The sequence below is a fragment of the Takifugu rubripes genome, chromosome 5 (genome assembly GCF_901000725.2).
Source record: "Takifugu rubripes chromosome 5, fTakRub1.2, whole genome shotgun sequence".
NCBI classification, from domain to species: domain Eukaryota; kingdom Metazoa; phylum Chordata; class Actinopteri; order Tetraodontiformes; family Tetraodontidae; genus Takifugu; species Takifugu rubripes.
Window position 1 is genome coordinate 10,259,010 of NC_042289.1, and position 13,769 is coordinate 10,272,778.

The 13,769-nt window shown below is 45.2% G+C and overlaps 1 protein-coding gene across 4 annotated transcripts; it reads right to left on the bottom strand.

The window, feature by feature from the left end:
* Positions 1-2,175: 2,175 nt before the first annotated feature.
* Positions 2,176-13,730, bottom strand: trip10a (thyroid hormone receptor interactor 10a). 4 transcript variants are annotated; one of them, XM_011604083.2, is made up of 16 exons: positions 13,356-13,730; positions 9,993-10,108; positions 9,468-9,524; positions 8,984-9,131; positions 8,055-8,117; positions 7,768-7,872; positions 7,550-7,678; positions 7,269-7,415; positions 6,986-7,174; positions 5,241-5,405; positions 5,017-5,040; positions 4,249-4,358; positions 3,934-4,066; positions 3,710-3,798; positions 3,496-3,629; positions 2,176-3,406 (listed from the first exon to the last, which is right to left on the bottom strand). In XM_011604083.2, exons 1-16 carry the CDS (start codon positions 13,377-13,379, stop codon positions 3,255-3,257), a joined length of 1,785 nt encoding a protein of 594 aa, XP_011602385.1. In that variant the 5' UTR covers positions 13,380-13,730; the 3' UTR covers positions 2,176-3,254. The 4 variants fall into 4 exon arrangements, with proteins under 4 accessions (XP_011602385.1, XP_003964808.1, XP_011602386.1 ...); XM_003964759.3 differs by lacking the exon at positions 5,017-5,040 and having other exon boundaries at positions 13,356-13,727; XM_011604084.2 differs by lacking the exon at positions 5,241-5,405 and having other exon boundaries at positions 13,356-13,720.
* Between the last annotated feature and the right edge of the window lie 39 nt (positions 13,731-13,769).

Consider the following 13,769-nt stretch of genomic DNA (forward strand, 5'->3'; position numbering starts at 1 on the left):
ACCACTCCGGGAGAATTCTCTTGTCATTGGACTACAGAAAGTGAGAGTGACCTTTAAGCTAGGCCTCTTCGTCCCTATTTTGTTTTCTTACACCGTTGCTCCCTTCAGTTTTGAAACAAATTATTTCAGCCAAACCCTCAAACCAAAAGGTAACATAAAAAGGTCAGTTCTGTGTAAAGAAGAATGGCAAATGCGTCTGAGCACAACTCTCTTCTTCCTTAATTGACGCCATCTGTTGCATTGGACATATTTTATGTCACGGCAGGTTAATCTGCTGTTAATCTTTGGAGTCGAATAAAACAAATAAGCGACAGTTTTTCCAAGTGATCAGAATTAGTTTCCTTTAATTTCAGGGAAAATGCATGTGCTGAGAGAGTTTTTGTAATTGAAGAACTTGTTTCTGATGATCTGCTGGTAGAACTCTGCTCCCTTCAAGCTGTTTGGACTCATCTAATGACAACAGAGTGGGCAGAACAAATCCAAATCCAGCAAAATGGCGGCAGGAAATGGTAACCAGGCAAAGTTGGTCTCAAGCTGAGCCACAAGACCACGAGGCAGCGATTATTTTGAGGGATATTTATTTAACAATCCACACTACAGTTGTGTGAACGGCCTTCCAGAGCCATTAAGGCCGGTCTGTGTGTGATGTCATGCTGCAGTGGAGGAGGTGTGGAGGTGATACACAACCCTTACATGCTATTTATTTCCAGCTTGTCCTTCTCATGTTGTGACTCACTGCCTGGGAATTAATAGCATCCCTGTGAATCCTGTACCTGTTTTCTATAACCTCTTTTTGTTTTTTTTCCCCCCCACAGCAACAGCGGAAAGCTCAAGTTTTTAAATCTTTAATCACCTGTGGTGCACTAGGTAGAGAAATAATTGCTTATTTGTGACAGCAGCCACCATCATTAAAGTGGTTAGAACAACAGTATGTATAATTTACAGATGGAGACTCACAATGTTGCCGAAAGCTGTATATTGTGACACCTTTATCCATATATTCAACCATAAGCAACTTTAGCGTCGCTTCCTGGAACTGTGGCATGTGCAGCATGAGACGGGTGAAAGCTGCCGTTAATCCACCAGCAGCTCTCAACACACTCCATCCCACGTACAGTAAGATTATCTCACTGATAACTAACTCGGATCTAAATCTCTTAGGAAGCCTGGACGCTGCATCACTCTGTCAGAGATTTGCAGGTCCCCGATGCTCTGATCCTCATCCTCACTAATTCAGGTTTGGATTTTTAAGCCACTGCTGTTTCTCAACCACTGCAGCTGCTCCAGGATCAGGTGGAACACTGGAGTTTTTACCGGCACACATGTAAACAGTGGCATTTGGGGTTGAAATAAGGCCCTTTTGTGGCTTCTTTGTGTTGCTGCATGTCGCTTTTCCATCCACTTTTCATTTTCGAGCTCACAGCAGTCGGTGCGTGCGTTTGAAGTTCGGATGCCTGAGTTACCACCCAGAAAGCACCTGCGTCATATGACATTGCTGCTCTATGTGATGAAGATCATCCCTTTAGTGTCGGCAGCAGAGCTGAAGGTGGCAGCGTCTGCTCATGGGATTTTGCAGGATTCAAAAGCTTTAATGAAAATTTGACCTTTAGTCAATCTTGACACCAAAGACTTTGCATGCAAATGGAGATCCGGCCTGTCCATCATCTGAGCAGTCAGTCAGTTCCACAGCCTCCCCGCTGCTGCAGGATCTTTCATCTGAGCGTCACTCACAGCTGTTGGTTTTAAAGCTCGGGTCCAGGCAATTTCGCATTGTCTATCGCTTTACTTGTGCAGTAATTTAGGTAAATATAAAAGTGGGGCAGATGCTAATTTGGGGTTATTTAATTAGTCATTATAAGCAGTATGGTTTGAAGCCTGTGCAATTTAATCAGGTATGCAAATGCATGGCCTATATTGGAAACATAATTATGCAGACAGAGAATGGCAGATGTTGCCATTTCCGCGATGGCGCAAAAGCGCCCCCTACTGCATCATGGCGGTATATGTTCAGGCCTTGATTATATTGAAAAGCGTGTTCTCTCGACAAAAATGAGTATTTTTTGTTTAAAGACCACACATTTCGGAATCTGTAAGGCATCCAGTAAAAAAGACATCCAGGATCGACAAATTTCAAACAATGTATTTAACATTTATTGTATAAGAAAAATGCAAAAATGGTATATACACAATGCTTTTAATCAGGAAGGCACCAAAGACACATGAGCCACAATAGAAAAAAAGACAGATGTGAATCATATGAGACTTTCAATCGACCTTTATATCCAACAATCTTTATTTGAATGGTTAAAAAGCTAATAAGACATCAGTGGTGTAGTGACAGCTATAATATATATTATCTATTACTTAAATAGTCTTTATGTAGCACATTTTACGTGTCTATTACTTTCTCCCTTTCGTGGCTACAGACTGTGCAAAGGGATAAGAAACAGCGTGAGAAACTCCTTAAAAACAAAAGCACTGATAAACTTGTACAAATCCTGTATTTATAGAACATTCCTTTTAATAAATTATTCTTAGTAACAGCCCGAAAATTGCACTATACAAAAACCAGCTACTGATGATGCGAATCTTTGAAAATGGACTTGATATGCTTGCGATTGTCTGATCTCTGGGGTGTCCGGTTGTTGGCTGCACCTTCGGCGTCGCAAAAGCCGCGGAAAACCAAAGGCAACGATTTCTCCACAGAAATCTCACTCGCTCTCCCCGAGAGGATGAGAAAAATCCAAACAGCAAAGTGGCGGTGCCAAAGATCTTCACAAGTGCTAATAAATCTGGTCACATACTTGAGATTCAGCAGAGGGGTGGACTGCTGAAGAGCCGAGCAGGTCTCTCCTGGTGAGGTACCGTCCTCCTGTGTATTACTGGCATTAACACTCAGGCTGAAGATGGCAGCAGCACTCATATTCCACTCATCTGCATTCCAAAAATGATGCTTAATGAGACAATACAATGAGGCCAAACCTTGTACCATAACGTTGCATGTGACATTTTATGAAAGTCAACAAAAAAGAGTTTGTGACACAATATCGAGCGTGCTGTTTATGCGGCAGATAAGTGGAACTACACCGTAGAGAACAGTGTCAGCACCATTCTTCTGAGGCACCTCTCTCATGAGAACTGAGAGCACCTTGTTTTTGGATCCCCTTCTGGGGAAGCCCATCGTGCTCCCCGTTGCTCGGTCCCACTGGAGGAACTACACAGTTTTAGGAATTGAAGGTTTCTTTTTCGCCCTCTCATTTGTTCAGAGAAATGGTGACATAAGATGTAGGTATGTAGCCCTCGTCCCCGTTGTTCCTGCGGACACGCGTCCAGCCATCTCCTTTGTCCTCTTCCACTACAGCCAGTACTTCCCCCTCCTGCATAGCGATGGTCCCTTCACTGGCACCTGTATGACAGAAACAAACAATATGGAAAACATACATTACATTATGAATACAAGCATCGGGAGACGTACATTTCCATCCAATGACATACCGGGAAAATTATACATGGCTGTGCATTTTCCAATGGGAGACGCTATTTCCTCGTCCTCAAAGTCATCGTCAAACTCTGCGTAGATGGCCTGGGAGGGATCGGGAGTGCTTTCATCCGAGTGCGCTCCATCAGGGCTGCAGACACAAACAGAGAAACTGTGTTTCCTGCGCAGAGCAGACATAAACAGGATTCTCTGGGCAGATCTGAGGGCTACCTGTGAATGTCATGTGCCCCGTTATTATTGAATGTGTGAGTTTTGTAGCGTAGCGTCTCCCCACGTCCGCCTGCCTCGGCCAGCCAGACCTGCAGCCGCAGAAAAATACATCACCATGCACTCAAGGCTCATTTGTCCAATTTATAGATTTACTTTAGGGCAGGTAGCATCAAGAGTGGGAGTGATTATCTTCGAGTATAAATGAAAAGTGAAGTGTAGTTTACCTCATACTTGCTGAGCTCTCCTCGAAGCCTTTCTATGTTTTGTGACGTCTGGCTGATTTGCGATGCCAGAGTAGCCGGGTCTCCCATTTGAGGATTTTTCTCATAAACATCTTTCATCTTCCCGAGGGCCTCGCTGAGTGAGAAAGTAACAAGCGAAGAAAGGGAAAGTGACTTTTAGTCGCATTTGGCTCCCTGCGGAGTAAACAGTTCAAACAGACGCGTTCATCTCGGCTGCATGAATATTACCCGACGCTCCCACATGTCAGAGCTGGTTATTAATACGCAGAGCAGACAAACATGCGCATGAAAACAAACCTCTGATCTACTTCCTTTTGCAATTCTTTGCAGATGTCATCCAGTTTCTGTTGTAACCTCTTCCTCCGCTGCTCTGGTGGAAGATGGGAGAAGTCCTCTGTCACAGTAGGCTGCAAGAGTGAACAATAGGTCTGGCTTAGCTTAAAACTGAGCAACAGCAATTTCCGTACGTAAAGAAGGGACAGACACCTGAAAAGAGTCATAGTTTCAACAATTAGCCAACCAAAGCCCAGTTCTGAATCTCCCATTTATATATTTGCTTCAAATGAAAGGAGAGCCGATAGAACAAGCAAATCTTAAGAAAACAACACCTGTGAAACAAAGATTTTTTTTTTAACATTATCAGTATTAAAGAGGTAATTTGATTATCTAAGAATTGGTGTGGGTGTTTCAAGTTGTCATTTGGTGTGCATGAGAATTTGACCACCAATTCACCACCCAAATTCCCCTTTTAGCTTACAATAACATCAGGGATGGAAAGAGTGTGAGAAAAGCACTGCAGAAATGACGGAAATCATTTTGAAATTCAATTTGGAAAGTGTTGCTACCACAGGTGTCGTCCCTTCCTCCACCACCAGGTGGCCACCTCTTCAATACATACAGTTAAACCTATAGGCTGGTTTTTCCTGTTTGATGATGAAACTCAAGCAGAGTGGTGTGATTAGGGAATTATAATCAGCATATAAAAAAGTGTAATGGAAAGGTGGCCATTTTTATATATCACCCAGGTGAGAGCCCCCTCCCCCACAACAGCTCTGTCTACATTACCAAGTTCCTCTCTGCAGTAAACTTCTGATGGAAGAAGAAATAGCATGTGTGAAAAAGCAGTCTTTTCTATGAAGATGCCACTAACGATTTAAACTATAAATCAGTGCTCCCTGTTCATTTAAAAAAAAAAAAAAAAAAAGCAAATATTTTAAGGATTTAGTCTTAGAGAAACTGTAACAGAGTGAGAAGTCTCCTGATGCCCAAAGGTCCTCTAGTAAACTCACCGATCTCCTGAGTGTCCGGAAGGAAGAGATTCTGGGTTTGACTGTCTTATTGATCTCCTTCAAACAGTACGACAAGGTGTCCCGGCCAAACTTGGGGGAAGGGGGTCCATTAGCGGGCGAGGGGGCGGGGGGTGTGGAAAATGGTGGGAGCGTAGAGGGAGAGAGCTTGGGTCACGGGGGGGGGGACCAAAGTACCAGCACCCGAGCATGAGGTATGCGGGCAGGAGTTGTTGTACGGGATGGGACGGAGAGAGAGGAGAGGGGGGAAAGAAAAAGGGGGCGACATAACACAAAACAGTGAAAAGGGAAAGAAAAAGACAGCATCAACACCTTTAAGCACACCAAAAAGCCAGGAAGACAACATCGGAGCACACCAAGCACATAAGCCCACACAGCATGACCACACACACACACACACACACACCTGGCACATGGCCCTACCTGAAAATAAGGCCCCTATTAAAGAGATAAGTGTGGGAAAAACCATGTTCACATATAAACTCTAAATTCATACATCGACAAAGTGGTTGTAACCACATCACTGCATGTGCACGTTTAGGGATTTTCACATGCACAGCCCTGGTGTGGTCTGGAAAAGGGTGATGACCTCTGCCACTAACAGTGACCGCCCAAAATACCCAGAGCTGGACGTACAGCTCAGTTTTTATGCGGACATCTATTAGGTAAGCACTACTTTTCATGAGCGTTATGGGATTCTAAGTACAGGCAAGCAGCGAAGAAAAAGGAGCATTTCAGGAGCCAGGCGCAGACCAAAAGCCCAGTCATGCCAGTAGCTTCAGCCTCCTATTCATACAGCTCCGGTCCTAATTGGGCGAGCATGACTGATGACACAGAGCTGTGTGCCACACACATAAACAGAGCTGAGGCAGTAAGACATGCAGACAGAGGAGAGGTGCTGAACAAGCAAACGCCGCAGGAAAGAGAGAAGGGATCATTTAGAGAAGGGGTAGTAGGAGGGCGGGGCACTGGCTTGTTAGTTGTTAGCTACACATGTCACTAGTTCGATTTTAGACTCAACATCAACAGTGCTCCTTTGAGAACAGGCTGTCAATCTCGAGTTGACACATGTCAGTGTTATCGTCCATTAATGTGAGGCTGGGCGTGATCCAGCTCTTCTGACCTGGCAAACTTGATGGCATCCCTGACTGCTGGCACAAAGATTTTATTGTGATGAGAGATGTGATGTTGGGCTCGGGGCAGTATAATGGAAGCAGTGTGTTTGTGGATGCCTGGAGAGGAAAACCCAATGTTGTTTGGGCCCCGTGCTGATGAAAGCACAAGCACAGCAGAATGCTGACGACCGGTTGACCTATTGGAAACCACACTGCAGAGAGAGGGAGGGAGTGTGGCCAAGGTTGATTCACACGCAGCCAGGACAGTCATGCAGAGGACCTGTTCTAGAAGTGCCGAGAGGAGGGCCATTTGTGTCTAATACAATAAAAGAGCTACATGCATTATCATGCTGAGCTGTAAAGGAAAGAATGTAGAGTATAAATGTGGAAATACGAGTGCAGCAGTTCCACTGAGTGCTACGACTTTTAGTTCAAAACTTTAACCTGTCAAACAAGAATTCACCCACCGCCTGCCTGAGGGCGTTTTGTGTCATCAGCCAGTCATTTAAATTGTTTTCTTGTGTATTAACACTTTCATTTCTTTTCAGATTAGGTGTGAGGTTACTTCAATCGACTGAATCAGCACAATGTCTCAACAGTGTCGTTTCCTACCTTACTCCTTTTGCTAAAAAGCCAGAAATTTTTGCTCCTGTTCTTTCCCAGAATGTCCATGGGGCCCTTCGGCGTGCCCAGGCTGCTGTCAGAGGAGGCTCGATTGATGCCCTGACTGTAGTCCTCAAACTCCAGATCGCCAGGACGGTCAAAGCCGGACTTGTTCTGCTCGATCACAACCATGGAGTCCTGTGGTTAAGGATAAAAGCAATCAGCCAACTTTTCATCCAACAGTTGCACAAAGCATCACGGCACTGTAAAGAGTATTTACAGACCAACTCACATTTCTCTCATTAACATTGGTGCCGGCTTTTGTAATGCCTTCCAGGCACTTGCCAATGATGGGCATCACTTGCTTCTCTGTTTCTGAGAACAGGATGTATCCTTTCGCCAACTTTTGCACTCGGCTCTCATCCAGAATCTGCATTTTCTGGTGAAGACACAAAAAAACTATTTGAACACCTCAATATGCCGCATGGAGCGTGCACGCGTTTGTCATTTAACAGGTTCAGCAAGCTTTAAAGCGCGAATGAAATATCTCAGTTCCACGGCTTGTTTACTTACGTTGAAAATTTGTGGCATATCATCGAAATAGAACTGGTTTTGCTCCTTGTTGAACTTCTGAAGCTGGGCTGCGTAGTCATTCTTACACTCCTCCGCTACGTGCGCCCTCATATGAGCCTGCTGTTTTGCCTGGAACCACACGCACGGCGCACAGTTTGACCCAATGCACCCGATGGCGTTCGATTTTAAGAAATTATTTATCCCTTCCCAACGGTTACTTTTTCAACATCTGCTTTTGTGGCATTGATGTCCTGATCCGTCTTCTCTGCGTACTGTGCCGCGCGCTCCGCTTCTCTCCATTCTCTTTCAAAGCGCTTTTTACTCTAGAGGGAGGGGGAAAACGCCATGTTTAGATCTTTCAACTGAATGAGGCCACTGGGTTAAAGCGGAGGTTTAACGTTTGTGAAAACGAACGCGCAGAACCATGTTTGCCGCATGACTTTTCCCCTCATTGAGACCAAATATGAATGGAATACATCAGTTTGACCTCCTCCTCCAAACTCACGCCGTCGAGTTGCTTGTAGGTGCTCTCCAAACTCTGCTGGGCCTTCTTGGCTTCCAGGAGATACTGCAGACAGTCATAAAAATAGAGCTTAGTTTGGGGGGGGGGGGGGGCTGGTGTCAGATGACAGAGAGTGTCAGCCACGTGCAGGGGCAGACGCAGAAGAAACAATAACACGCAAAAGTCACACGGCATCACCCGAAAACAAACAGCAGCGCGTCTGTTGGAGACATCACGTCTGCAGTGGGAATCCGCGCTGGGATTCGGGGTTTTGCGAAGCGGCGGGGGCCGCTGCCGCATTCCTTGCAGAGAAATGGAACACCGTCGTTCAGACCATAAATCTCTGGAGACACCAAGGCTTCCTTCCTGCCACAACGGTAAGATATCCACCTCTCCCCTCCTTTCTCAGTCTCCCGCTACACTAATTCCATCCCCCAGAAGCAGCTCACACAGCATTTGTACAGCTACAGCTGCAGAGTCGACTCATAAAAGTGTGAGAACTTGGAACACGAATCAATTATTTCTGGTGTAAAAATAAAATAGCTCCCAGAATTTTAATGGCAGGATGTGCTGTCCATTTTGCACAGATATGGATTAAATTTGTTGTGTCACATGGCCCCAGGAGGAATTCTTTCGATTTGATTTGTGAGCTTTTTTTTGCATAATTACTAAAACATATCACGCAGATGCAGCTGAAAGCTGAGGTCTGATTTCAGAAATATTGAGCATAACATCCGAGGCCTAAAAGGATCTTGGAAAATGTGGAGGGTACCAGCACCAATCAGGTACTTTTCTGGTGGGCTCCTGCGGTGGAAAACTGTCCCAGCTTGATCCTGGCTTGGTCATGAGCGCCAATCAAACCTGACAGTCTTAATGAATGTGGTGAAGCCACAAAAACATTCCACTGGCCTCAGGTGACCCAACAAGCTCACCGTCTTTCGCTCCTGCTTGAGCTCTTGTAGGTACTTAGTCAGATCGATGCAGATGCTCATCATCATATTCTCGGCAATCAGCTCCCGCTGACCCGCGTAGTCGTTCATTTCATTCAGGACGTCCAGAAAAGCCTGGTAGCTTGACAATCTACCATACAGAAGAGCAAAGGAAAGGGAGGAGAGAAGAGAGCGCAGTGATGGGAGCAGAGATAAGACAGAGCCAGATAAATAAAGGTTCCCAAAGAAGTCAACAGGAGGCCGAGTCCTAATGAGAAGCTCCTGACTTCCTTATTCCTGCTTCCTTCCAGGAGCAATTATCAGCATTCCCATGAAGCAGCAGCGGTAGCACTTGTGATCTATTCTTAGGCTGCAGCGGGATGCATTTGGCTTCTGTTCACATTAATTACATTTTACAAAGCAAAATTCTGGAGTTTCAGGCACAAGCGTGGGTATAATGACAAGAAAACAACCTACAAGTCCTCACCTGCACTCTGGCTCATCCTTGCTGCTCCGTTTGGGGTTATACTTCTTAGAAAGGTTCCTGTGAACAATGAACTTGCATTAATAACAACAGTGGACATGGACAGTGGTTGTAATAATAAATATTTACTTGAAAATGTAGGAGCTTGAAACAAAAAGAAACTGAACACTAAAATGTGCTTCCTCCTTTCACACTCCCTCCAGCCACATCCTATCTGTCATGTGCCAGTCTGCTCCTACTTCCTCTCCTCTCCAGCTATCTCAGCAACCCACCAGATGTGGGCCTGCAGAGTGGGAGTGGGAGCCATCATGGATGAAGAGGGTGAGCAGGCTGGAGCGAGCACACAGCAGCTGTGTGTTCTTCACAGACAAGTTCAATTCTGTCCCAAACTGATCACGAGACCGCACAGACATTTTAGAGAGAGCCACAGGCAGCCGTGCAAAGAGGAGCAGGCAGCCACGGTTGAGGATTTGGGTCAGGCATCAGAGGAAAATAAGTAAAATAACAATACTAATAATGGAGGCCTGCCTCAGTTGTTTGGCGTAGTTCTGTTCAATCTCCGTCCTCTCCTTCACAAACTTCACATACTTCTCCACCAGCTCCAGGCCGGATTGTGTATGCTTCTCGATGATGTCATACTGGTCCTGGAGAAAGCAGAACCACAGACAAATAAGGAAAAAAATTAAGTAACAGGAAATGGATCGTGCACTCCCCGCTAACGAGTGAAATGTTACTCTAAAGTCATCCAGAACGAAGGAAAATCAACTAAATATACCCATGTTGTTCCCCACGCTGGATTCCACAGATTCTCTCCACATATGCAATTAATCTTGCCAAGGGTCTTGTGAATTTCCAACTGCTTTTAAATTATAAGGCACCCTGTGCTATTCAGATGACACTGGGTGTGACGGAGGTCAAGGGCAGGAAAAGGAGGCGCTCTTCTCATTCACATCCTGCTGTCCTCCGTGCAGTGAAACGTATAGAATAGTCTTGTCTTGAGAATAATGAATTAAATTTCATTAGCTGTAGGTGTCCAACTCAGAGGTAGTGTGTTGTTTCTAGATACTCTTTTCCCTTATCTTAGAGGTTAATGACACCTTCAAGCTCAGACATGCCTGCAAAGACTGAGCAATGATATCTCAGCCATTCTTCTCCCACTCTACACTAAATTTCTCTTTTTTCTTATTATGGAAGGGTGTTTTGAAAGGGGATTCCTGACAAGTTGGGCCATGTTTGCCTCCACCTTCCCAATAAAACAAGAGGCTACAAACCCAAATGAATGAGACACCGTTTAGTCTAATGACAGAACACAGTTAAAGGCCAAGATGGAGGTTTGCAATCTACGACCACAATAACATGTGACTCTTAGCCATTAAATTAGGTGCCATTAATCACAGAAAAAAGACGGCCAATACAACCATGGTGCACACCTAGAAAGATGTTTGGACTTTTTTGGACTAAGTGGAAATCACAGTAGAGTTAAAATAATGCTAAAATAATCCAATGTCAGGACTGCGGGTTGATAGTGTTTGTTTTTCAATTCTCTTCAACCACATCAACATAAAACAACCCAGAAAAACTGCAATTATACAGGCCACAACTGGGGAGTCAGACCTAGCGTGTCTGACTCCCTCAGCTCCAGCGCCCATTTACTTATCACTTTACATCAGAGCGGCCGGCACCGAAAACACGGGTCAGGTCTTAATTATAGACCCATCAGGAGTAGCAGCGATGTGCACATCATGTTATTGACTGGCAATGAGGGCAGGAATGGAAGTATAACGGGTAAAGGGTGAAATGAAATCAGAGAGATGGATGGTGAAGATGTCAGACGTCGGCGGGCAGACTTTCGTGGGTGCTGTCTGGACAGAGAGGAGGTCCGTTCCAGGATTTCCAATTTGATACTAAACGCTGCTTTCTACAAGACTATAATCACGCTGTCTGACGGGCAGAGATCTGAATATCATTGTTCAATATTGAGCCAGGATTAGAAACATTTCCGCATACACACAGACTGCAGCTAAAGTAAACGTGGGTTTACTTCTTTTTTTTTTTTTTTAAAGAAAAATATCATTGAAAATGCATCAAAACATCTTAAAAAAAACATGATCACTATCTTGTCAACAGTGTTTCGCAGAGCATAAACCAAAACAGCAAAACAGCAAATGTTCTGCTATTGGAGGAAAAGAAAACTTTTTTTAACTGTAAGATGAAGATTCTGCAGTTCTGATTTTGTTTCCCATAAAACAGGAGGCAAAAGATGCTTTTATGACTGATTTAGGGCTAAACTATCCCTAAAGCCATTCCAAATCCAAAGGTCTGAATCTGCAGCCACCCAGTGATTCATTTATCATCAGAAAACTTCCAGTAATACCAGAACTGCATGCGGCATCAAGGGAATGCCAAATGTCTTCTAAAAAGGAGTCACCCGGAGAGTCACCGGCCTACGAGCTCGGCTGGATACTTCAACCCTGAGTCAGGCAATCTTTCAGAAAATGAGGGGCCTTGCCCGACCAGACTTGCCACAAAGCGCTTTTGGGAGTCGGTCTTTAGCACTTACTATCAAGGCTAATGCTCAGACACTGTTCTTGCACGGCCTTAAAATAGCCTATGGATTAACGACAGTCAGGGGACGGATGCCAGAGGACTGACTGGGCCCAAGGGATGGCTCTCTGACCAAGCAGTAACAAACCCAATTAGGTGTGAGGGGTTTGTCTGATGAGACAGGCAGAGGCAGAAAAATATACCCCAACTAAACTAAATAGATGCAATCATTAGTATTTAAGCTGGCGGCTTCACTGTTGAGCTTCTCTCAAGTCAAATTGCTCCATGAGCTGATCGGGAATGACTCCCATCCGGACGTTAAAAAAAAAAAAAAACTGGTTAATTCTGGGATGGATTCTGACTCATTCAAAGTAGGGCAAAACTAATTAGGATGTTGCACCAGCGTAGGATGAAAAGGGACAGAAAAAAAGAGGCCTGGGGGGAGAATGTGTAATGAGGTCACCACCTCGCTGTCCTCAACTTTGCATTACTCCGTTTACATATTCAGGTTCCTCCACAAGAGGCATGTTTGTTTGCAAATGTGCGGCCTGTGTACGGGCAGGGCCGTCGCCTAGGTAACGTATATTGTGGGATTTTTTTTTATGTTTGCGTGGAGATGGTGTGTTTAGACTGGATTGTGTCACTTCTGTGGTTTCTATCTTGTTTTGTAAACTAGGGAAATTGAAACAGGCACCATTTTCTAAAAATGACTGCACTAAACACACATGGCCTAAAAGATGGAACTTGTTTACGTCAACAAAAATGCGCGAGGCCTGAAAAAGTGTTAACATGGAGTCGGCGCAAATGGCAGCGTCTAATTTCATCTCTATGGGAGCAAGACTCCCAGTTTGTAAACAGCCAAACATCCCAGCGGGTACAGCCCGCCGCAGCGCGTTATTTGCCCCCGTTGACTGCAAAATAAAGAGATTCTTTTCAGCATCTCGTCGTCTTTGAACTCATGTTTGCAGAAAAGATCAGAAACACCGATTTGCACAGCGGGACCCCTTTGATTTACCTCCTGATGGACAGATTTTCGTGACAGTTTGCGCAAATCCCAAAACATAACTGGATCCAATCAAAAGACAATTACGCAGCTGCCGCGCAAAGCGCGACGCGACATGAGGCGCAACGGTGCGCCAGCTGAGCCGATCTTCGTTAAAAGTACGAGTCTCAAAAACACGCCTCGGTTCGCGAATGCACCGTTTAAGGTAGAAAAGCGTGCAGCTGTGCAGCCCCTGCTCGCTCCTTCAGACGTGGACTCCTGCCCAGCCTGAGCCACGGGCGCCATCGACAACGATCGTTTTATTTCCAACATCGTCGCCAAAGCCAAACGTGCGGTGGACTCACCCAAAGCTCCGTTCCCCAGTCCATGTTCAGCTTGTCGGCCAAGCTGTGCGACTATGCCGAATACAAAGAACTTCTCCAAAGTTATCCAGCAGCTCGGAGGAGGAGGAAGAGGGGGAGGAGGAGGAGGAGGGGGGCTCCTAAGTATAATCCCCAGTGGATAAATCAGTAACCGCCACACATCACAACCGCGTTTGGATTGGAAACTAACGCGAACTAGGATGGTGATAAACTGGTTATGAAGGATTGAGAGTATCTCGTGTAGTTTGAACGGGAACTTTTGGTGTGGAAGGAAAACGGGATAAAGTAGCTTTCACATCCGCGTCACTCCGAAATCCTAAACCTTAAAGGGGCCGCACGCAGAAACGTTGAGCGCAGGGGGCCACACTTTATCCCGAGTCCTCCTGGGCTCCAAGA